The sequence below is a fragment of the Pecten maximus genome, chromosome 1, assembly GCF_902652985.1.
Source record: "Pecten maximus chromosome 1, xPecMax1.1, whole genome shotgun sequence".
In the NCBI taxonomy this organism is placed as follows: Eukaryota; Metazoa; Mollusca; class Bivalvia; order Pectinida; family Pectinidae; genus Pecten; species Pecten maximus.
The window spans coordinates 8,184,204-8,211,667 of NC_047015.1; the positions used below are offsets into that span (position 1 = coordinate 8,184,204).

The 27,464-nt window shown below is 39.3% G+C and overlaps 1 protein-coding gene across 1 annotated transcript in view; it reads right to left on the reverse strand.

Moving 5' to 3' along the window:
* Nucleotides 1-27,464, reverse strand: part of LOC117323828 (telomere length regulation protein TEL2 homolog) — a 45,542-nt gene that overhangs the window by 14,862 nt on the left and 3,216 nt on the right. Inside the window, exons 2-11 of the mRNA XM_033879307.1 lie at nt 26,825-27,016; nt 23,530-23,684; nt 23,173-23,320; nt 19,806-19,908; nt 15,547-15,615; nt 15,070-15,211; nt 14,641-14,777; nt 13,730-13,812; nt 12,531-12,623; nt 5,585-5,673 (exon numbers count right to left, since the gene is read on the reverse strand). Coding sequence (XP_033735198.1) covers nt 5,585-5,673; nt 12,531-12,623; nt 13,730-13,812; nt 14,641-14,777; nt 15,070-15,211; nt 15,547-15,615; nt 19,806-19,908; nt 23,173-23,320; nt 23,530-23,684; nt 26,825-27,016 — 1,211 coding nt within the window. The remainder of the gene's footprint in view (nt 1-5,584; nt 5,674-12,530; nt 12,624-13,729; nt 13,813-14,640; nt 14,778-15,069; nt 15,212-15,546; nt 15,616-19,805; nt 19,909-23,172; nt 23,321-23,529; nt 23,685-26,824; nt 27,017-27,464) is intronic.

The window sequence follows — 27,464 nt, forward strand, 5'->3', positions numbered from 1 at the left end:
GTGTAGTAACCATACCATCAGATATTTAACCCTGTACTGGCTGTGAAGTGTAGTAACCATACCATCAGACATTTAACCCTGTACTGGCTGTGATAGAGGTGACAGAGTGTAGTAACCATACCATCAGACATTTAACCCTGTACTGGCTGTGAAGTGTAGTAACCATACCATCAGATATTTAACCCTGTACTGGCTGTGAAGTGTAGTAACCATACCATCAGACATTTAACCCTGTACTGGCTGTGAAGTGTAGTAACCATACCATCAGACATTTAACCCTGTACTGGCTGTGAAGTGTAGTAACCATACCATCAGACATTTAACCCTGTACTGGCTGTGAAGTGTAGTAACCATACCATCAGACATTTAACCTTGTACTGGCTGTGATAGAGGTGACATAGTATAGTAACCATACCATCAGACATTTAACCCTGTACTGGCTGTGAAGTGTAGTAACCATACCATCAGACATCTAACCCTGTACTGGCTGTGAAGTGTAGTAACCATACCATCAGACATTTAACCCTGTACTGGCTGTGAAGTGTAGTAACCATACCATCAGACATTTGAGTGTAGTAACCATCTAACCGTGTACTGGCTGTGAAGTGTAGTAAATTTTTCTTTGATGTAGGTCTTAAGCAAAAATGTAGGTCAGAGTGACTTATATTTGACACATAACACCACTTCACCTCTTGTACCCAAGCAACAAGCATAAAGTTCCAGTGTCAAGAAGTGTAGGAGATAGATCTAGAGCTCAGACAAATCTTTTCCTATGATGTCGGTCAAAGGTCGAAATGTTGGTCAGAGTGACCTAATTTTGACACACGACAGGTTGCCTCATGTTGATGAACCCACACCCTAACAAGAGGCCCAAAGGGCCTTAACGGTCACCTGAGATTTGAAATATTTCGGCCAACTAAATTGACCCTTTTTGGCCCCACCCATCAGTCCTAATGGGGTCAGTCTATGAAGAGTATTTGATTTTAACACATCTGAGAGTAGAGAAGAAGATTTTTGAAATTTCAGTCAATTTGACCCTTTTTGGCCCCGCCCACCAGCCCCTGGGGGTCAACCAGGGCCAACATGTACATAACATCAAACTGTAATCCCATGCTGATAATTTGAACCAAGTAAGAATGAATTCCAATACAAATCCAACAAATAAAAGTCAAAAATGTGATTTCCCTATATAAACTATAGTAAAGTTTACCCCCTCCCCAGGGGCAAACGTGAGACCCCAGGGTCATGAAATTCACAATTTTGGTAAACCACCTTAAGACCCCTTCATCTATGAAGAGTATTTGATTCTAACATATCTGAGAGTATAGAGAAAGATTTTTGAAATTTCAGTCAATTTGACCCTTTTTGGCCCCGCCCACCAGCCCCTGGGGGTCAACTAGGGCCAACATGTACATAACATCAAACTGTAATCCCATGCTGATAATTTGAACCCTGTACTGGCTGTGATAGAGGTGACAGAGTGTTGTAACCATACTATCAGACATTTAACCCTGTACTGGCTGTGAAGTGTAGTAACCATACCATCAGACATTTAACCCTGTACTGGCTGTGATAGAGGTGACAGAGTGTAGTAACCATACCATCAGACATTTAACCCTGTACTGGCTGTGAAGTGTAGTAACCATACCATCAGACATTTAACCCTGTACTGGCTGTGAAGTGTAGTAACCATACCATCAGACATTTAACCCTGTACTGGCTGTGAAGTGTAGTAACCATACCATCAGACATTTAACCCTGTACTGGCTGTGAAGTGTAGTAACCATACCATCAGACATTAACCCTGTACTGGCTGTGAAGTGTAGTAACCATACCATCAGACATCTAACCCTATACTGGCTGTGAAGTGTAGTAACCATACCATCAGACATCTAACCCTGTACTGGCTGTGAAGTGTAGTAACCATACCATCAGACATTTAACCCTGTACTGGCTGTGATAGTGTCAGGTGTAGAACCATACCATCAGACATTTAACCCTGTACTGGCTGTGAAGTTGTAGTAACCATACCATCAGACATTAACCCTGTACGGCTGTGATAGAGGTGGAGGTATACCATACCATAGACATTTAACCCTGTACTGGCTGTGAGTGTAGTAACCATACCATCAGCATTTAACCTGTACTGGCTGTGAAGTGTAGTAACCATACCATCAGACATTTAACCCTGTACTGGCTGTGAAGTGTAGTAACCATACCAACAGACATTTAACCCTGTACTGGCTGTGAAGTGTAGTAACCATACATCAGACATCTTGTGAATAGTAACCCTGTACTGAAGCTGTTGGTAGTAACCATACCATCAGACATTTAACCCTGTACTGGCTGTGAAGTGTAGTAACCATACCAACAGACATTTAACCCTGTACTGGCTGTGAAGTGTAGTAACCATACCATCAGACATTTAACCTTGTACTGGCTGTGAAGTGTAGTAACCATACCATCAGACATTTAACCCTGTACTGGCTGTGGAGTGTAGTAACCATACCATCAGACATTTAACCCTGTACTGGCTGTGATAGAGGTGACAGAGTGTAGTAACCATACCATCAGACATTTAACCCTGTACTGGCTGTGAAGTGTAGTAACCATACCAACAGACATTTAACCCTGTACTGGCTGTGAAGTGTAGTAACCATACCATCAGACATTTAACCCTGTACTGGCTGTGAAGTGTAGTAACCATACCATCAGACATTTAACCCTGTACTGGCTGTGAAGTGTAGTAACCATACCATCAGACATTTAACCCTATACTGGCTGTGAAGTGTAGTAACCATACCATCAGACATTTAACCCTGTACTGGCTGTGATAGAGGTGACAGAGTGTAGTAACCATACCATCAGACATTTAACCCTGTACTGGCTGTGAAGTGTAGTAACCATACCATCAGACATTTAACCCTGTACTGGCTGTGAAGTGTAGTAACCATACCATCAGACATTTGAGTGTAGTAACCATCTAACCGTGTACTGGCTGTGAAGTGTAGTAAATTTTTCTTTGATGTAGGTCTTAAGCAAAAATGTAGGTCAGAGTGACTTATATTTGACACATAACACCACTTCACCTCTTGTACCCAAGCAACAAGCATAAAGTTCCAGTGTCAAGAAGTGTAGGAGATAGATCTAGAGCTCAGACAAATCTTTTCCTATGATGTCGGTCAAAGGTCGAAATGTTGGTCAGAGTGACCTAATTTTGACACACGACAGGTTGCCTCATGTTGATGAACCCACACCCTAACAAGAGGCCCAAAGGGCCTTAACGGTCACCTGAGATTTGAAATATTTCGGCCAACTAAATTGACCCTTTTTGGCCCCACCCATCAGTCCTAATGGGGTCAGTCTATGAAGAGTATTTGATTTTAACATATCTGAGAGTAGAGAAGAAGATTTTTGAAATTTCAGTCAATTTGACCCTTTTTGGCCCCGCCCACCAGCCCCTGGGGGTCAACCAGGGCCAACATGTACATAACATCAAACTGTAATCCCATGCTGATAATTTGAACCAAGTAAGAATGAATTCCAATACAAATCCAACAAATAAAAGTCAAAAATGTGATTTCCCTATATAAACTATAGTAAAGTTTACCCCCTCCCCAGGGGCAAACGTGAGACCCCAGGGTCATGAAATTCACAATTTTGGTAAACCACCTTAAGACCCCTTCATCTATGAAGAGTATTTGATTCTAACATATCTGAGAGTATAGAGAAAGATTTTTGAAATTTCAGTCAATTTGACCCTTTTTGGCCCCGCCCACCAGCCCCTGGGGGTCAACTAGGGCCAACATGTACATAACATCAAACTGTAATCCCATGCTGATAATTTGAACCAAGTTAGAATGAATTCCAATACAAATCCAACAAATAATAGTCAAAAATGTGATTTCCCTATATAAACTATAGTAAAGTTTACCCCCTACCCAGGGGCAAACGTGAGACCCCAGGGTCATGAAATTCACAATTTTGGTAAAGCACCTGAAGAGCCTTCCATCTATGAAGAGTATTTGATTCTACCATATCTGAGAGTAGAGAAGAAGATTTTTGAAATTTCAGTCAATTTGACCCGTTTTGGCCCCGCCCACCAGCCCCTGGGGGTCAACCAGGGCCAACATGTACATACCATCAAAGTGTCATCCTATGCTGATAGTTTGAACCAAGTTAGAATGAATTCCAATACAAATCCAACAAATAATAGTCAAAAATGTGATTTCCCTATATAAACCATAGTAAAGTTTACCCCCTCCCCAGGGGCAAAGGTGAGACCCCAGGGTCATGAAATTCACAATTTTGGTAAAGCACCTTAAGACCCTTCAATCTATGAAGAGTATTTGATTTTAACATATCTGAGAGTAGAGAAGAAGATTTTTGAAATTTCAGTCAATTTGACCCTTTTTGGCACCGCCCACCAGCCCCTGGTGGTCAATTAGGGCCAACATGTACATACCATCAAACTGTCATCCCATGCTGATAATTTGAACCAAGTTAGAATGAATTCCAATACAAATCCAACAAATAATAGTCAAAAATGTGATTTCCCTATATAAACTATAGTTAAGTTTACCCCCTCCCCAGGGGCAAACGTGAGACCCAAGGGTCATGAAATTCACAATTTTGGTAAAGCAACTTAAGACCCTTCCATCTATGAAGAGTATTTGATTCTACCATATCTGAGAGTAGAGAAGAAGATTTTTGAAATTTTAGTCAATTTGACCCTTTTTGGCACCGCCCACCAGCCCCTGGGGGTCAATTAGGGCCAACATGTACATACCATCAAAGTGTCATCCCATGCTGATAATTTGATACAAGCTAGAATGAATTCCAATACAAATCCAACAAATAATAGTCAAAAATGTGATTTCCCTATATAAACTATAGTAAAGTTTACCCCCTCCCCAGGGGCAAATGTGAGACCCCAGGGTCATGCAATTCACAATTTTGGTAAAGCACTACAGGACCCTTTCATCTATAAAGAGTGTTTGACTCCACCATATCTGAGAGTAGAGAAGAAGATTTTTGAAGTTTTAGTCAATTTGACCCTTTTTGGCTCCACCCCTCAGGCCCCTGGGGGGTGGGGACCATATAATTCACAATTTTGGTTGACCTTCAGCCATAGAAACTTTCTGCCAAATTTCATTGAATTTTGTTAAGTGGTTTTGGAGAAGAAGTCGAAAATGTAAAAAGTTTACGGACGCACGACGGACGACGCACGACGCACGATGGCGGACAAAAGGCGATTAGAATAGGTCACTTGAGACTTCGTCTCAGGTGACCTAAAAATGAAGTGCCAGTCTTATGTAGTGTAGGAGATAGAGCCCAGACAATTTTTTTCTCTGATGTAGGTCAAAGATCAAAATGTAGGTCACAGCCTAATTTTGACACATGACACACCTCCTCACTTAAGTGAATCCACTCCCCCAGAATGAAGTGTCAGTGTTAAGTAGTGTGGGAGATAAAGCCTGAACAGGATCCTGTGTGGAAGGATGGCAGGACAGAGATAATGTAAAATTGTAGTCCTCCCTACCCCCTGATTCTGAAGATTAATAAACAATTAAGAAGTCCCTACCTTCCATACAATCCCTCACATATTTGGGACGTTTGACCTTGGTGACCTTAACATCATTAGACATGTCGTATGGTTCCAAGTCATCATCACTACAAACAAAAGGTTCATACAGGATGACTACTACCATACATTCAATAATGACCGTGACATACAGGATGACTACTACCATACATTCAATAATGACCATGACATATAGGATGACTACTACCATACATTCAATAATGACCGTGACATATAGGATGACTTCTACCATACATTCAATAATGACTGTGACATATAGGATGACTACTACCATACATTCAATAATGACTGTGACATATAGGATGACTACTACCATACATTCAATAATGACCGTGACATATAGGATGACTACTACCATACATTCAATAATGACCATGACATATAGGATGACTACTACCATACATTCAATAATGACCATGACATATAGGATGACTATCACCATACATTCAATAATGACCATGACATATAGGATGACTACTACCATACATTCAATAATGACCGTGACATATAGGATGACTATCACCATACATTCAATAATGACCGTGACATATAGGATGACTACTACCATACATTCAATAATGACTGTGACATATAGGATGACTACTACCATACATTCAATAATGACTGTGACATATAGGATGACTACTACCATACATTCAATAATGACCGTGACATATAGGATGACTACTACCATACATTCAATAATGACCATGACATATAGGATGACTACTACCATACATTCAATAATGACCATGACATATAGGATGACTATCACCATACATTCAATAATGACCATGACATATAGGATGACTACTACCATACATTCAATAATGACCGTAACATATAGGATGACTACTACCATACATTCAATAATGACCATGACATATAGGATGACTACTACCATACATTCAATAATGACTGTGACATACAGGATGACTATAACCATACATTCAATAATGACCGTGACATATAGGATGACTATTACCATACATTCAATAATGACCGTGACATATAGGATGACTATCACCATACATTCAATAATGACTGTGACATATAGGATGACTATCACCATACATTCAATAATGACCGTGACATATAGGATGACTATCACCATACATTCAATAATGACCGTGACATATAGGATGACTATCACCATACATTCAATAATGACTGTGACATATAGGATGACTACTACCATACATTCAATAATGACCATGACATATAGGATGACTACTACCATACATTCAATAATGACCATGACATATAGGATGACTACTACCATACCTTCAATAATGACCGTGACATATAGGGTGACTACTACCATACATTCAATAATGACTGTGACATATAGGATGACTACTACCATACATTCAATAATGACCGTGACATATAGGATGACTACTACCATACATTCAATAATGACCGTGACATATAGGATGACTATCACCATACATTCAATAATGACCGTGACATATAGGATGATAATTACCATACATTCAATAATGACTGTGACATATAGGATGACTACTACCATACATTCAATAATGACTGTGATATATAGGATGACTACTACCATACATTCAATAATGACCGTGACATATAGGATGACCACTACCATACATTCAATAATGACCGTGACATATAGGATGACTTCTACCATACATTCAATAATGACCGTGACATATAGGATGACTTCTACCATACATTCAATAATGACCGTGATATATAGGATGACCACTACCATACATTCAATAATGACTGTGACATATAGGATGACCACTAGCATACATTCAATAATGACCGTGACATATAGGATGACTACTACCATACATTCAATAATGACCGTGACATATAGGATGACCACTACCATACATTCAATAATGACCATGACATATAGGATGACTACTACCATACATTCAATAATGACCATGACATACAGGATGACTACTACCATACATTCAATAATGACCGTGATATATAGGATGACTACTACCATACATTCAATAATGACCGTGACATATAGGATGACTACTACCATACATTCAATAATGACCGTGACATATAGGATGACTACTACCATACATTCAATAATGACCGTGACATATAGGATGACCACTACCATACATTCAATAATGACCATGACATATAGGATGACTACTACCATACATTCAATACTGACTGTGACATATAGGATGACTATCACCATACATTCAATAATGACTGTGACATACAGGATGACTATTACCATACATTCAATAATGATCATGACATATAGGATGACTATCACCATACATTCAATAATGACCGTGACATATAGGATGACTACTACCATACATTCAATAATGACCGTGACATATAGGATGACTATCACCATACATTCAATAATGACCGTGACATATAGGATGACTATCACCATACATTCAATAATGACCGTGACATATAGGATGACTACTACCATACATTCAATAATGACCGTGACATATAGGATGACTACTACCATACATTCAATAATGACCGTGACATATAGGATGACTACTACCAAACATTCAATAATGACCGTGACATATAGGATGACTATTACCATACATTCAATAATGACCGTGACATATAGGATGACTACTACCATACATTCAATAATGACCGTGACATATAGGATGACTATTACCATACATTCAATAATGACCGTGACATATAGGATGACTACTACCATACATTCAATAATGACCGTGACATATAGGATGACTACTACCATACATTCAATAATGACTGTGACATGTAGGATGACTACTACCATACATTCAATAATGACCGTGATATATAGGATGACCACTACCATACATTCAATAATGACCGTGATATATAGGATGACTACTACCATACATTCAATAATGACCGTGATATATAGGATGACTACTACCATAATTCAATAATGACCGTGACATATAGGATGACTACTACCATACATTCAATAATGACCATGACATATAGGATGACTACTACCATACATTCAATAATGACCGTGACATATAGGATGACCACTACCATACATTCAATAATGACCGCGATATATAGGATGACTACTACCATACATTCAATAATGACCATGACATATAGGATGACTACTACCATACATTCAATAATGACCGTGACATATAGGATGACTACTACTATACATTCAATAATGACCATGATATATAGGATGACTACTACCATACATTCAATAAAGACAGTAACATACAGGATGACTATTATCATACATTCAATAATGACTGTGATATATAGGATGACTATCACCATACATTCAATAATGACCGTGACATACAGGATGACTACTACCATACATTCAATAATGACCATGACATATAGGATGACTACTACCATACATTCAGTAATGACCGTGACATACAGGATGACTACTACCATACATTCAATAATGACCGTGACATATAGGATGACTATCACCATACATTCAATAATGACCGTGACATATAGGATGACTACTACCATACATTCAATAATGACTGTGACATATAGGATGACTACTACCATACATTCAATAATGACCATGACATACAGGATGACTACTACCATACATTCAATAATGACCGTGACATATAGGATGACTATTACCATACATTCAATAATGACCGTGACATATAGGATGATAATTACCATACATTCAATAATGACCGTGACATATAGGATGACTACTACCATACATTCAATAATGACCATGACATATAGGATGATTATTACCATACATTCAATAATGACCGTGACATATAGAATGACTACTACCATACATTCAATAATGACTGTGACATATAGGATGACTATCACCATACATTCAATAATGACCGTGACATATAGGATGACTATCACCATACATTCAATAATGACCGTGACATATAGGATGACTATTACCATACATTCAATAATGACCGTGACATATAGGATGACTACTACCATACATTCAATAATGACCATGACATACAGGATGACTACTACCATACATTCAATAATGACCGTGACATATAGGATGACTATCACCATACATTCAATAATGACCATGACATATAGGATGACTACTACCATACATTCAATAATGACTGTGACATATAGGATGACTACTTCCATACATTCAATAATGACTGTGACATATAGGATGACTTCTACCATACATTCAATAATGACCGTGACATATAGGGTGACTATCACCATACATTCAATACTGACCGTGACATATAGGATGACTATCACCATACATTCAATACTGACCGTGACATATAGGATGACTATCACCATACATTCAATACTGACCGTGACATATAGGATGACTATCACCATACATTCAATAATGACCGTGACATATAGGGTGACTATCACCATACATTCAATACTGACCGTGACATATAGGATGACTATCACCATACATTCAATACTGACCGTGACATATAGGATGACTATCACCATACATTCAATAATGACCGTGACATATAGGGTGACTATCACCATACATTCAATAATGACCGTGACATATAGGATGACTATTACCATACATTCAATAATGACTGTGACATATAGGATGACTATTACCATACATTCAATAATGACTGTGACATACAGGATGACTATCACCATACATTCAACAAGAGGCCCATGGGGCCTGTATCGCTCACCTGGTTGGATTAGACCAAATGTCAAAATATTGTTCATATTCAATTTGTTTTATTTGTAAATCTCAAACAATGCTATATATGGTTATAGTGTGGGAATCCGAACTGCTTTAAAGATTAATGAAGTCCACTCTCTAAGGTCTGAATGACCTCAAGAATTGTTTTTAGAACATGCATTCATAACTTTATGACTAGTAGCAATTTAAAGGAATTACCTCTATTTCCCCTATTGGGCCCCGCCCCTTTGGCCCCTTTGGGATCAGAGTCACCATTTATGCAAAATCTGTTCCCCTTCCCCCATGGATGTTTCTGACCAAATTGGGTTTAAATCCATTCATAACTTTATGACTAGTAGCGATTTAAAGGAATTACCTCTATTTCCCCTATTGGGCCCCGCCCCTTTGGCCCCTTTGGGGTCAGAGCCACTATTTATGCAAAATCTGTTCCGCTTCCCCCAAGGATGTTTCGGACTAAATTGGGTTCAAATCCATTCATAACTTTATGACAAGTAGCGATTTAAAGGAATTACCTCTATTTCTCCTTATGGGCCCTGCCCCTTTGGCCCCTTTGGGGTCAGAGTCACCATTTATGCAAAATCTGTTCCCCTTCCCCCAAGGATGTTTCTGACTAAATTGGGATTCAAATCCATTCATAACTTTATGACTAGTAGCGATTTAAAGGAATTATCTCTATTTCCCCTATTGGGCCCCGCCCCTTTGGCCTCTTGGGGGTCAGACGCACCATTTATGCAAAATCTGTTCTCCTTCCCCCAAGGATGTTTCTGACTAAATTGGGTTCAAATCCATTCATAACTTTATGACTAGTAGCGATTTAAAGGAATTACCTCTATTTCCCCTATTGGGCCCCGCCCCTTTGGCCCCTTGGGGGTCAGACGCACCATTTATGCAAAATCTGTTCCCCTTCCCCCAAGGATGTTTCTGACTAAATTGGGTTCAAATCCATTCATAACTTTATGACAAGTAGCGATTTAAAGAAATTACCTCTATTTCCCCTATTGGGCCCGCCCCTTTGGCCCCTCGGGGGTCAGAGACACCATTTATGCAAAATCTGTTCCCCTTCCCCCAGGGATGTTTCTGACTAAATTGGATTCAAATCCATTCATAACTTTATGACAAGTAGTGATTTAAAGGAATTACCTCTATTTCCCCTTATGGGCCCCGCCCCTTTGGCCCCCTTGGGGTCAGAGTCACCATTTATGCAAAATATGTCCCCCTTCTGCCAAGGATGTTTCTGGCCAAATTTGGTCAAAATCCAATAAGAACTTTTAGACTAGTAGCGATTTGAAGCAAATGTTGACGGACGGACGGACGGACGGACGGACGGACGACGGACGCTGCGCCATGACATAAGCTCACCGGACCTTCGGTCCAGGTGAGCTAATAATGACCGTGACATATAGGATGACTATTACCATACATTCAATAATGACCATGACATATAGGATGACTATTACCATACATTCAATAATGACCGTGACATATAGGATGACTATTACCATACATTCAATAATGACTGTGACATATAGGATGACTATCACCATACATTCAATAATGATCGAGACATATAGGATGACTACCATACATTCAATAATGACCATGACATATAGGATGACCACTACCATACATTCAATAATGATCGAGACATATAGGATGATTATTACCATACATTCAATAATGACCGTGACATATAGGATGACCACTACCATACATTCAATAATGACCGTGACATATAGGATGACCACTACCATAAATTCAATAATGACTGTGACATATAGGATGACTACCATACATTCAATAATGACCATGACATATAGGATGACCACTACCATACATTCAATAATGATCGAGACATATAAGATGACCACTACCATACATTCAATAATGACCGTGACATATAGGATGACTAATACCATACATTCAATAATGACCATGACATATAGGATGACTATTACCATACATTCAATAATGACTGTAGTAAAAGGTATATAACAGGGACCGAGAACCACTACTTAGAGGAAATCTAAAGTATTTGTACAATGACACATAAATAGGTCGCTGTGAACCACTGTTATACACTAGCCTCGGCAATAACATAAATAAGATAGGGCTCTTTATTCTAAAATTAAAGAAATTAAGTCTTTTATTTCTGTCCCAAGTCACAATCTCCTTTTTACATGCAATGTAAACTTACCTGTCGAGGTATACAATCGACTTTTTGCTTGAGCTTACCTGTCCAGATCAGTCTGTTGTTGAGGCTGGTCAGAAGAGAGTTCTATGTTCATAGATGTATCCTCAGCCGCCATATCTATTCTCTCAACTTCTCTGAAATATAACCGAAACTTTATACTGTTTATTGTTAGTTGTATTCTCAGGATAGAAACCAGGAGGAATGCTACTTAGTAGTTACACTATATATTACCTTAAGTCTAATCAACAGAAATCAGATGTCTATGATTCAGGTAGATTTCTGGAAACTAAAGTAGGGATAGATCGACTCATTGATTAATGACAGGACACCAACACTACTGGTATACGCCAGGCTCTAACAAGGCGTAGTGGTCAATATCTCACACGCCCCGCTAAAGTAGTGGTCAATATCCCACACGCCCCCCTAAAGTAGTGGTCAATATCCCCCACGCCCCGCTAAAGTAGTCGTCAATATCTCACACGCCCCCCTAAAGTAGTGGTCAATATCCCCCACGCCCCGCTAAAGTAGTCGTCAATATCTCACATGCCCCGCTAAAGTAGTGGTCAATATCCCCCACGCCCCGCTAAAGTAGTGGTCAATATCCCACATGCCCCGCTTAAGTAGTCGTCAATATCCCCCCCGCCCCACTTAAGTAGTGGTCAATATCCCTCGCCCCGCTAAAGTAGTGGTCAATATCCCCCACGCCCCGCTGAAGTAGTGGTCAATATCCCACATGCCCCGCTGAAGTAGTGGTCAATATCCCTCGCCCCGCTAAAGTAGTGGTCAATATCCCTCGCCCCGCTAAAGTAGTGGTCAATATCCCCCCCGCCCCGCTGAAGTAGTGGTCAATATCCCGCGCCCTGCTAAAGTAGTGGTCAATATCCCCCACAACCCCCTAAAGTAGTGGTCAATATCCAACACGCCCCGCTAAAGTAGTGGTCAATATCCCCCACGACCCCCTAAAGGAATGAAAACTTCCTATACAGGTATGAATTACATATTATGTAGGTTGTTTGCATAAAGTGTAATACTTTGGTTTTTAACTGTTTGTTTCTATGGTAACACGGAAATTATGAAAAATATAAAGCAGTCAATACTAAAAGGCACCAGTTGATCAAAGGGCAAAGCATGTACCAGGTTTTTGAAGTTATCTTTAATCATTTTGGATTTACATTGAGCTTCAGAAACCGGAATCGACCAGATTGACGGATTACTGTACACAGATTATATGATAACTTACTGAGTACACTGTGTGATGGCTGGGTCCTCTGGTAGTAAACTCTCTGTCAGGAGGGACTTCACATACTCATCAGTTTCATCGAGCTGGCAATAAAAAAATATTATAAAGTCATCAGCAATACAGAATTCTATTATTAAATCAGCGCTGAAAATTAAACACCCCTAGATATCACAGAATCATTGCAGCAATCTCTGATGATCTTAATCTTAAAGGCTGACTAGTCCTCATATACTTGTTCTCAATACTAAGTGATTAATAGATTCATGTACATTTTACTTTATCTTTTCATTGTGAAGGTTTACATAGCAAAACAAGTCCGAACATAATCTTTGTTGTCACATCAACAGTTACACTGACCACCCTCAATAATCTGTGTTATCACATTAACAGTTACACTGACCACCCTCAATAATCTGTGTTATCACATTAACAGTTAAACTGACCACCCTCAATAATCTGTGTTATCACATCAACAGTTACACTGACCACCCTCAATAATCTGTGTTATCACATCAACAGTTACACTGACCACCCTCAATAATCTGTGTTATCACATCAACAGTTACACTGACCACCCTCAATAATCTGTGTTATCACATCAACAGTTACACTGACCACCCTCAATAATCTGTGTTATCACATCAACAGTTATACTGACCACCCTCAATAATCTGTGTTATCACATCAACAGTTATACTGACCACCCTCAATAATCTGTTATCACATCAACAGTTATACTGACCACCTTCAATAATCTGTGTTATCACATCAACAGTTACACTGACCACTCTCAATAATCTGTGTTATCACATCAACAGTTAAACTGACCACCCTCAATAATCTGGGCCAAATACAACCAGATAATATAAAGAAAATCTTCAGAAAATCTGCTTATAGTTATAACCATTTACCTCATATTCCAGCTTGGGTCCATTAGGGTCAATCACCGTGGTAACAGTTTTGGCCACAATCATCCCTAAGCAACGTGTGTTGTGGTCAGACATCCCCAGGTGGCACTGAACTCCAGGTAACAGCAGCTGCAGCAGTTCTAGTAGCCAATCGAAATACAGGGCACAAATTACTGACAACAAAATAATAACATTTCTTTTGTAAATACCAGCAGCTAGTTCATACTGACCCAATCATTTATGTGACAATTGGACATTTTCATAATAAAAAAAAAAACATTTGGCTTTTGACACAATAAACTGACAAAAATGACAGTCTTTGGTCATTCCCAGTATGGAATAATGTACAGTGGCTGTACCAGGTAATTGTACTTGCAATGACAGGCTGAAGAAAACTATTTTGTGATCTTTTAGTAGATTATCTCTGCGTACCATCTTTATGCGCCTGTGCATCCTGCTCTGTGAGGTGGTGACAGCAGATTAAAATGGCTAGAGTGATGTAGCGATGCTGGTCCCCTGAAGTGTGACGTAAGGCACTCCTATCTCCCCAAACTCGCAGCATCTCCTTCATCGTCTGTCACACAGTACATATTGAAGAAGCAAAAATGATAAAAGTTATTCCACAATTTCACCACTTAATGTTTTCCTGTGTCTTCTTGAAACAGGAATATAAACTTAAATAACTGAAGACACTTAATGAATAAAATAGTATGATTACATTTGAATGGAATCTTGAACAGAGAAAACATCAAAAAAATATATTCTTTGCACTGATCTGACTCCATTTCCAAACCTTATTTATTATCTTACTTGTCCTACTAAGGTGTCAATTCTATGGATTGATAACCTTAATTTAATCATTTTGAAGATATTTTACATTTACAAACAACTTTTTTAGGAGAAAAATACCTTGACAAGTAAATGGCGTCTGGTGTGTGAGGTAGCTAGGTATCCCAGTATGTTGTGAACGACCAGTACCTACAAAACATTGTGATACAGTATGCTGATCAATTGGAAGATCAGTTGCTGTAGCAAATGACAAATGATTTCTAAAATTTTAAGAGCCTCCAGTGAGTTATTAGAGGTAACTTAACATGATTTGTTTGAACAATCATGGATATTCAATCCCATCAATATCTAACAGAAAACCTTCATCTCAACACATACTGACTTAATACCTAAATATTGGTATATAATTACATAAGGGTTATACAGATATCAAATTATAAACTAGACATGATTCTGCAGTATATGTGTATCATTGTGTCCCAAACAAGAGGCCCAGAGGTCCTGCATCACTCACCTGGACATTTCACTCAAAGTCATCATGGCAAAATACTATCACTTAAGTTGTCTTACAAATATTTTCCAAACTTTTGAGCTGTGCCTCTCCAAACAATGCTTCAGACCTAATGTGAACCAAATCCTCATTCTTACAGTCCTCATTTAGGCAGTAATGGATCTCCTTTGCCAACTAATATTCTAGACCAAATTTCATCAAAATCCATTCAATCATTCAGGAAAAGTAGCAATTTCGCCCTTCGGCAGGTGGGCTAACTAGAACTGTCGCCAGGATGACTGACTAATACCCCCGCAATCTGCACGAGTCAATGGTGAATTGGAACTCTTAATTAGAGGCTAACTAAGATAACCCAGTAATATAGTGACCAGTTGCCATAGCAACCATAATTTTGAGAAAAAGAAAGTGGCATGCACATCTACACATGGTCCTCTATATTTGTGTGAAGTTTCATTGAAATCAGCCCTGAGGTTTAGGAGGAGTTGTCCGGACAATCTTAAAGTTATGGATCTTATCGGAAAACTTGTTTATAGTGACCAGTTGCCATAGCAACCATAATTTTGAGGAAAAGAAAGTGGAATGCACATCTACACATGGTCCTCTATATTTGTGTGAAGTTTCATTGAAATCAGCCCTGAGGTTTAGGAGGAGTTGTCCGGACAATCTTAAAGTTATGGATCTTATCGGAAAACGTGTTTATAGTGACCAGTTGCCATAGCAACCATAATTTTGAGGAAAAGAAAGTGGAATGCACATCTACACATGGTCCTCTATATTTGTGTGAAGTTTCATTGAAATCGGCCTTTCGGTTTATGAGGAGTTGTCCGGACAAACTTAAAGTTATGGTTCTTATCGGAAAACCTGTTTATAGTGACCAGTTGCCATAGCAACCATAATTTTGAGAAAAAGAAAGTGGCATGCACATCTACACGTGATCATTAATATGTGTGTGAAGTTTCATTGGAATCAGCCCATTGGCTTAGGAGTTGTCCGGACAAAATGTGTCTACAGACGGACGGACGGACAGACAACCTGATTCCAGTATACCCCCCTAACTTCGTTGCGGGGGTATAATGATCATGAATCAATGCTGAGAGAAATATCTGACATGAGAAATTTACACATCAGTGAATTTATTGTTTGTTTGGTACCGATGAATGTGTCTGGTAGAATTTGTCTGACATTTCTTGTCTTTGTAGATATAAAAAGGAAACCTATTCAAGGTCTGATTATTATGTTACACTTAAGTATTTCACTATCAACTATTTTAAACCTTAAACAAGAGGCCCAATGGGCCTGTATCGCTCACCTGGCTCTGCACCCACTTTGAAGTTAATTGACGTCATTTCTACAGATACCATGCTGATTTCCTCTTTATTCAAATATCAGAGTAGGCTAGGTTTATTCATATCAATAAATTTTCTAGTCCTTCATTCCAGCATCCTTTTGGCCTAATAACAGGTCTCAGAGACTCTTGGCTATCACAAAATATTGTTTACAGATTTAAGCCGTTTTCACCCCTGTGACCTTGAATGTAGGTCAAGGTCATTTATTTGAACAAACTTGGTAGCCCTTCACCCCAGCATGCTACAGGCCCAATATCAAGTCCCTGGGCCTCTTGGTTATTGAGAAGAAGTTGTTTGAAGATTATGGCCTATTTGACCCATGTGACCTTGAATGAAGGTCAAGGTCATTCATTTGAACAAACTTGGTGGCCCTTCAACCAAGCATGCTAAAGTCTCAATATCAAGTCCCTGTTACTCTTGGTTATTGAAAAGACGTTGTTTGAAGATTATAGCCTATTTGACCCATGTGACCTTGAATGAAGGTCAAGGTCATTCATTTGAACAAACTTGGTGGCCCTTCACCCCAGCATGATACAGAATTGCTGTTGCGGATTACATCTTCCCCTGGCTTCGACTGGCCGAGTGGCCATTTTCATAAGAAGACTTTCAAAACTCCTAAGAATATTAACAGTGATGACTTCAGAACTAATCAGAAGTAGTCTACTTTCATTTTTAGACTCCTAATATATACATTGTGACGTCACGTTACTTGTGATGTAATCAAGTTGTCCTTTCAAAAATAAACTTTCCTGAAGAGCAGCAAGAGCTGTGAAAGCGCTAGAAAGTTTGTCATTTAGTTTTTTTTTGTTTTTTTTTTGTTATATATATATCATATACATAACCATAGATGAAACTGCCAATTGAAAACATAAACCAAGTTGAGAAATTACTTTTGATGCATGTACTTAGTACCTTTCATCAGTGTGGCATCAACCATAGAGTTAATTAATCTCAAAGTGCCAGCTCAGCACATCAGTGTGTAAAAATTGTGCAGTTTGAATTATAAAGAGGTCATTGACGCATTGGCATGGCCTGGACATTTGGACTTTGCAAGGAAGCAAAATATATATTATAGAGTCAATATTTATACAAACTCTGTTCCCCTTCCCCCAAAGATGTTCCTGACCACCAAAGAGGTATGGTTGTTTTCCGCTTATCCTGACCTAAGCCAAGCGATAGTCTGGGCTAAAAATACAGGTAAAAAATATCATGTGACCACAGTGATTCCCACAGTACCAAAATAGATCGTCATGGTCCATTGGCACGTTGTGTGTTGTGAACGGATTACATGTATGTAGTCAATCAATACCATATGAAATAAAGTTAAACTGACATGTTAAATAGTAATTTTACACTACTCATCTATGTATGTCTGTTGTCGACGCTGCAGTTCATTTACAGTTCACTTTGAATGATACAGAGTAAATCAGTTATGATTTCACTCTTTTTTATCCAAGTGAAAATTTTTTATCTCAACATTTCTATCTTTCTACTAAATATTTTATATCAAATATGCATTTATTATTGAAAATATCTTTTAAATACGACCAAGAAAAATCAAATGGTATTATTTTTTGAAACATAACAAAATATGAATATGATACATCTGGATGATACAAACTCTGACCCATCGGGTTGCTAAGCGATGGTTCTACCATATGAGCTCTGCGGACTTACGGCAATGTGAAGTTTATGTTATCAGTTAAAGTCAGTCTAGTTAATGCTAAAATTAAGATTTTTTATCAACTACGTGTTTTCAATTTTTCGATACCAGCGCATCGGAGGACCACTTTTTAAGAATAGGATTTTAGTGGTACATAGAATAAAATAAGACATTGTAAAAGTTGGTCTTCCGCTGTGCTCTATGTCAAAAAATAAAAAATGATAAGAATGCAGGAACCCCCCCCCCCCCCCCCCCGAAAGTTGCAAATAGCCTGATGATGCAACTTTACAGTCATTTAATGAAATATCCATTGCAATGAACAAAAATCATTTTCGCAAATACTAATTTTTATATATTATGTTATTAACATTTATTTTTTTGCTTTTGGTTCAAATCCATTCTTAACTTTTGACAAGCAACTTTAAAGGCCTTACCTCTATTTCCTCTTTTAGCCCCACCCCTCCGGCCCGTGGGAGGGTTAGTTACCATTTATACAAACTCTGTTCCCCTTCCCCCAAGGATGATACTGACCAAATTTGGTTCAAATCCATTCCATACTTTAGGACTAGTAGCGGTTTAAAGACTAACCTCTATTTCCTCTATTGGGCCTTGGTTAAAATCAGTTAAGTAGTTTAAGACTAATAGAGATTTTAAGAAAATGTTGATGGACGGACAACGGACGCCTTACCATGGCAAAAGCTCACCGGACCTTCGGTCCAGGTGACCTTAAAATTAGTCAATAAACACTTAAGTTACTAGCTGGGAACAAATCTGTCGACAGAATGATTACTATGTCTGATACAGGGCCCTAATTAAGTCTCTGGAGTGGATGTAAATCTGAATAAGTTGTTGTACTGACCTTGTCTGTATACTGTAGTAGTAACATCTTAGAGCACATGATGTATTCTACTCTGGGTTTAGTCAGGATACAGTCACCAAGTAACTTGTCCAAAACACCATACCTATTGTTGTGAAAGATGACCGAATATAATATATAAATAAGTATAATAATCCGACAAAGGCAAGCATAGTCAACAATCACAGTACGATTGCCTATAATACGTCCTAATATGATCTTGACCAAGTGTAGACAACCCCAATTGTAGTCACGCATGGCTGATTAAACACCTCCCTTAGAGAAGTAAGCTCTTCACGTACATTCACAACAGTATACCTAGGCTAATCGCTAAAACTGGCATACACACATATATTATGTATATGAATATATTAACAAGCACAGATAATAAAATTTAGATATATACATAGTACAGTAACTATAATATCTAATCATTAACACAGACATAGATATAAAGAGTCATCCTCAACACTGTACTGGGTACCTATAACCCGACTTACCATGGAGTCATCCTCAACACTGCACTGGGTACCTATACCCCAACTTACCACGGAGTCATCCTCAACACTGTACTGGGTACCTATACCCCAACTTACCACAGAGTCATCCTCAACACTGTACTGGGTACCTATACCCCAACTTACCACGGAGTCATCCTCAACACTGTACTGGGTACCTATACCACAACTTACCACGGAGTCATCCTCAACACTGTACTGGGTACCTATAACCCGACTTACCACGGAGTCATCCTCAACACTGTACTGGGTACCTATACCCCAACTTACCACAGAGTCATCCTCAACACTGTACTGGGTACCTATACCCCAACTTACCACAGAGTCATCCTCAACACAGTACTGGGTACCTTATACCCCAACTTACCACAGAGTTATCCTCAACACTGTACTGGGTACCTATACCAACTTACCACAGAGTCATCCTCAACACTGTACTGGGTACCTATACCCAAACTTACCACAGAGTCATCCTCAACACTGTACTGGGTACCTATAACCCAACTTACCACAGAGTCATCCTCAACACTGTACTGGGTACCTATATCACAACTTACCACAGAGTCATCCTCAACACTGTACTGGGTACCTATACCCCAACTTACCACAGAGTCATCCTCAACACTGTACTGGGTACCTATACCCAAACTTACCACGCAGTCATCCTCAACACTGTACTGGGTACCTATAACCCAACTTACCACGGAGTCATCCTCAACACTGTACTGGGTACCTATACCACAACTTACCACAGAGTCATCCTCAACACTGTACTGGGTACCCATACCCCAACTTACCACAGTCATCCTCAACAATGTACTGGGTACCTATACCCCAACTTACCATGGAGTCATCCTCAACATTGTACTGGGTACCTATACCCCAACTTACCACAGAGTCATCCTCAACACTGTACTGGGTACCTATACCCCAACTTACCACGGAGTCATCCTCAACACTGTACTGGGTACCTATACCACAACTTACCACAGAGTCATCCTCAACACTGTACTGGGTACCTATAACCCAAATTACCACAGAGTCATCCTCAACACTGTACTGGGTACCTATACTCCAACTTACCACAGAGTTATCCTCAACACTGTACTGGGTACCTATACCACAACTTACCACAGAGTCATCCTCAACACTGTACTGGGTACCTATAACCCAACTTACCACAGAGTCATCCTCAACACTGTACTGGGTACCTATACCACAACTTACCACGGAGTCATCCTCAACAGTGTACTGGGTACCTATACCCCAACTTACCACAGAGTCATCCTCAACACTGTACTGGGTACCTATACCCCAACTTACCACGGAGTCATCCTCAACACTGTACTGGGTACCTATACCCCAACTTACCACGGAGTCATCCTCAACACTGTACTGGGTACCTATAACCCAACTTACCACAGAGTCATCCTCAACATTGTACTGGGTACCCATACCCCAACTTACCACAGTCATCCTCAACACTGTACTGGGTACCTATACCCCAACTTACCACGGAGTCATCCTCAACACTGTACTGGGTACCTATACCACAACTTACCACGGAGTCATCCTCAACACTGTACTGGGTACCTATACCCCAACTTACCACAGAGTCATCCTCAACACTGTACTGGGTACCTATACCCAACTTACCACAGAGTCATCCTCAACACTGTACTGGGTACCTATACCCCAACTTACCACAGAGTCATCCTCAACACTGTACTGGGTACCTATACCCCAACTTACCACGGAGTCATCCTCAACACTGTACTGGGTACCTATACCACAACTTACCACGGAGTCATCCTCAACATTGTACTGGGTACCTATACCCCAACTTACCACAGAGTCATCCTCAACACTGTACTGGGTACCTATACCCCAACTTACCACGGAGTCATCCTCAACACTGTACTGGGTACCTATACCACAACTTACCACGGAGTCATCCTCAACATTGTACTGGGTACCTATACCCCAACTTACCACAAAGTCATCCTCAACATTGTACTGGGTACCTATACCCAACTTACCACAGAGTCATCCTCAACACTGTACTGGGTACCTATACCCAACTTACCACAGAGTCATCCTCAACACTGTACTGGGTAGCTATACCCAACTTACCACAGAGTCATCCTCAACATTGTACTGGGTACCTATACCCCAACTTACCACAGAGTCATCCTCAACACTGTACTGGGTACCTATACCCAACTTACCACAGAGTCATCCTCAACATTGTACTGGGTACCTATACCCCAACTTACCACAGAGTCATCCTCAACACTGTACTTGGTACCTATACCCCAACTTACCACGGAGTCATCCTCAACACTGTACTGGGTACCTATACCACAACTTACCACAGAGTCATCCTCGACACTGTACTTGGTACCTTTACCACAACTTACCACAGAGTCATCCTCAACACTGTACTGGGTACCTATAACCCAACTTACCACGGAGTCATCCTCAACACTGTACTGGGTACCTTTACCCCAACTTACCACAGAGTCATCCTCAACACTGTACTGGGTACCTATACCCCAACTTACCACAGAGTTATCCTCAACACTGTACTGGGTACTTATACCCCAACTTACCATGGAGTCATCCTCAACACTGTACTGGGTACCTATACCCCAACTTACCACAGAGTTATCCTCAACACTGTACTGGGTACCTATACCCCAACTTACCACAGAGTCATCCTCAACACTGTACTGGGTACTTATACCCCAACTTACCACAGAGTTATCCTCAACACTGTACTGGGTACCTATACCCCAACTTACCACAGAGTTATCCTCAACACTGTACTGGGTACCTATACCACAACTTACCACGGAGTCATCCTCAACACTGTACCAAGTACAATATCTAGTCCTCTGTCGGGTATGCCTGTGATTAGTCTCTCACATACACGGCTCCATATAAAGTCTCTGCGTACCTCTATCATCATACGAGACATCATTGTCTTCCACAGCAACTCTTAAATGTTAATATACCAAAAACATGAAACAAAAGTCACTAAAATGAAACAGGAACTCCTATAGTTATGCCATTTAAAATTGTAAAGATACGGAATTGTATAAAGATGTACGGTACTGAATTGTATAAAGATTAGGGTAATTCTGAAGTTCACAAGTTTTTATTAGAAATCAATTATTTCTTCAAAACATTAATTATTCAAATCATACCTGCAAACCCTGATAAGGATAGCTTAGCACACAACTGTCCAACAAGCTGCAGACTGACATCTTGTCCTTTCCTGATTCGACCACATGAATGTTCCAGACAAGAGAGTATGGTGTGTCCTATTAGTGGTATATACTGCTGTGGCAGGAACATGTCACTGTAATGCACAGGAAAGGGTAATACCACTGTGTTTAACTGTGAAATGCTGCTGGTCGTATCATCATCAAAGCCACACAACTCAGCTATACTAAATCTCAATAGCATTCCGACATTAAAGCCCCATACTCCTAAAGATATATACATAAATGTTTACATACTTAATATATGCCGAACAAATTATTGCGAATAAAAAACTGGAGGAAAATGTGTATTTATGAAAGCATGGGGAAATTCCCAAAAATAATAACTGGGTCCGACGGACCAAGTTTCTATCCAAATTAGTCCCATAATGCAACAGGCAGGTTATCAGTCAACAACAACAATGGCGGAATGCGGAAAGTTTGTGCCTGCCAAAACGCAGAGAGATTGTGCCAAAAGGAAACGTAAAAGGGACTGGGATCGGCAAAACCCTAGGATTTCCCTAGGAGAAGAAGTGATTCGTTGGAAGAAGAGAAAAAGGAATGGACTTGAATTCCAAGTATTTAGTTGTATGTTTGTTCAAATTGATTAGTTATTACAAAAATATTTTGCATTCTCAGCTCCTTCATGAATCAATAAATGCGATGTTATTTTTATACACTGTCGCAAGGATTCCTCCAGTCAAGCGTCCAGTCTAACGGTCATTTTAATGTTAGGAGAGCGTGAATTAGCATCAGGGATTGCCATTAATACATGTGTGTAACTAGAATTTTAGGTTACTTGGGAGTATGCGGCTTTAAAAGATCTGAACAGATGAAGTGAAAGTCACAGTTGTGAGGTGGTGTCTTGAGAGGGACACAAAATACTTCATTTCTTTCCCTTTTCTGAAATAGGTCCCCTTACAATAACAAAAAATATTTTTCTCAGATAAGCAATTACAGTCAAATCTGTATTAAGCGACCACTCCAGGGAAGTGGAGTGGTGGGAGATTGTACCTTACATTTAATAAATGTTCATATTAAGCTTTTTATTCACTCTATAAATTGGCAATAATGATAAGTAATATATATGAAAAACAAGAGGCTCAATGGGCCTGTATCGCTCACCTGGCTTTACAGCAACTTTGAAGTTGATTTAGGTTATTTCTGCAGATACTATGCTGATAACCACTTTATTCAAATATCAGTGAGGCTAGGTTTTTTCATGTCAATAAATTTTCTAGTTCTTCATTCCAGTACACAACTGGCCTAATATCAGGTCTCTTTGCTATCGAGAAATCTTTGTTTGAAGAATTCAGCCTATTTGACCTATGTGACATTTAATGTAGGTCAAGGTCATTGATTTGAACAATTTGGTAGCCCTTCACCCCAGAATGCTACAGGCCTAATATCAAGTCCCTCAAGTCATTTAAAACATATATTGAAAATGCTCGGGAGGTATTGAAATGGCCGCTTAAAACACAGAGTTGCTTAATAGAGATGGTCGTTTGGACAGATTTGACTGTATGTAGCTGACACTGCATATACTGCAACGCTGTATATTTTAGTGTACCTTAATATATTGATTATATAATGATTTAAGTACTTCATTGTGTTGTGATATTTGTTAAATTTTATATACTTTTTGTTGCAAGAAGAGCTTTTCTTTTATTATGTTTTACTGTCACAATACCTGTTATAACCTCTGTACTGTCACAATACCTGTTGTAACCTCTGTACTGTCACAATACCTGTTGTAACCTCTAGATCTGTACTGTCACAATACCTGTTGTAACCTCTGTACTGTCACAATACCTGTTATAACCTCTGTACTGTCACAATACCTGTTGTAACCTCTGTACTGTCACAATACCTGTTGTAACCTCTGTACTGTCACAATACCTGTTGTAACCTCTGTACTGTCACAATACCTGTTGTAACCTCTAGATCTGTACTGTCACAATACCTGTTATAACCTCTGTACTGTCACAATACCTGTTATAACCTCTGTACTGTCACAATACCTGTTGTAACCTCTGTACTGTCACAATACCTGTTATAACCTCTGTACTGTCACAATACCCATTGTAACCTCTGTACTGTCACAATACCTGTTGTAACCTCTAGATCTGTACTGTCACAATACCTGTTATAACCTCTGTACTGTCACAATACCTGTTATAACCTCTGTACTGTCACAATACCTGTTATAACCTCTGTACTGTCACAATACCTGTTGTAACCTCTGTACTGTCACAATACCCTGTTATAACCTCTGTACTGTCACAATACCCTGTTGTAACCTCTGTACTGTCACAATACCCGTTATAACCTCTGTACTGTCACAATACCCGTTGTAACCTCTGTACTGTCACAATACCTGTTGTAACCTCTGTACTGTCACAATACCCATTGTAACCTCTGTACTGTCACAATACCTGTTGTAACCTCTGTACTGTCACAATACCCATGTTGTAACCTCTGTACTGTCACAATACCTGTTGTAACCTCTGTACTGTCACAATACCCATTGTAACCTCTGTACTGTCACAATACCTGTTGTAACCTCTGTACTGTCACAATACCTGTTGTAACCTCTGTACTGTCACAATACCTGTTGTAACCTCTGTACTGTCACAATACCTGTTATAACCTCTGTACTGTCACAATACCTGTTGTAACCTCTGTACTGTCACAACTACCCTGTGTAACCTCTTACTGTCACAAGACCTGTTGTAACCTCTGTACTGTCACAATACCCGTTGTAACCTCTGTACTGTCACAATACCTGTTGTAACCTCTGTACTGTCACAATACCCATTGTAACCTCTGTACTGTCACAATACCTGTTGTAACCTCTAGATCTGTACTGTCACAATACCTGTTGTAACCTCTGTACTGTCACAATACCTGTTGTAACCTCTGTACTGTCACAATACCTGTTGTAACCTCTAGATCTGTACTGTCACAATACCTGTTGTAACCTCTGTACTGTCACAATACCTGTTGTAACCTCTGTACTGTCACAATACCTGTTGTAACCTCTAGATCTGTACTGTCACAATACCTGTTATAACCTCTGTACTGTCACAATACCTGTTGTAACCTCTGTACTGTCACAATACCTGTTGTAACCTCTGTACTGTCACAATACCTGTTGTAACCTCTGTACTGTCACAATACCTGTTGTAACCTCTGTACTGTCACAATACCTGTTGTAACCTCTGTACTGTCACGATACCTGTTCTGGGTCTGAAGAACATTTGCTGCTTTATCAGGGAAAGACACCAGAGCTGTAATGAACTCATCCACAATGAACTGCTCTTCTGACTGGATGCTCGCATTGCAATACTGCACTACAACAGGATTCAGACATCTTTTCTGAAGGAAATCTTCTAGCAGCCTCACACATTTATTCTGCTTCACTCCAGCCCTGTATCAATTAATGTATCAGCAATTAGCCTTATTTAGGCAATATATTTCATCTATATACATATATATTAAAGTGAAAATATCCCATTTTAACCTCTGTACTGACACAATATCCCATTGTTTTTAACTACTCAGTAATCAACATTCCCAGAGGTTGTTTTTAACTACTCAGTAATCAACATTCCCAGAGGGCCTGCATTACTCCCATGGATATCAATCATCAAACGAAATTTTCCTTTCCTAAATCTAGATCTGGTTGTTTTTAATTTGATATACATACACAATGCATAATAAAGGGTTCCAGAGGATATTAGATTATTCAGCTTAATTTCTTCTGGTGACCTCAAAATTTGATATGCACAACTAAAGATCATTGGGAACCGAGAGAAATTTGAGGAAGATCGATGAATGAAAAATTTCAACATTCAAAATTGGCATGGCTATCTGTC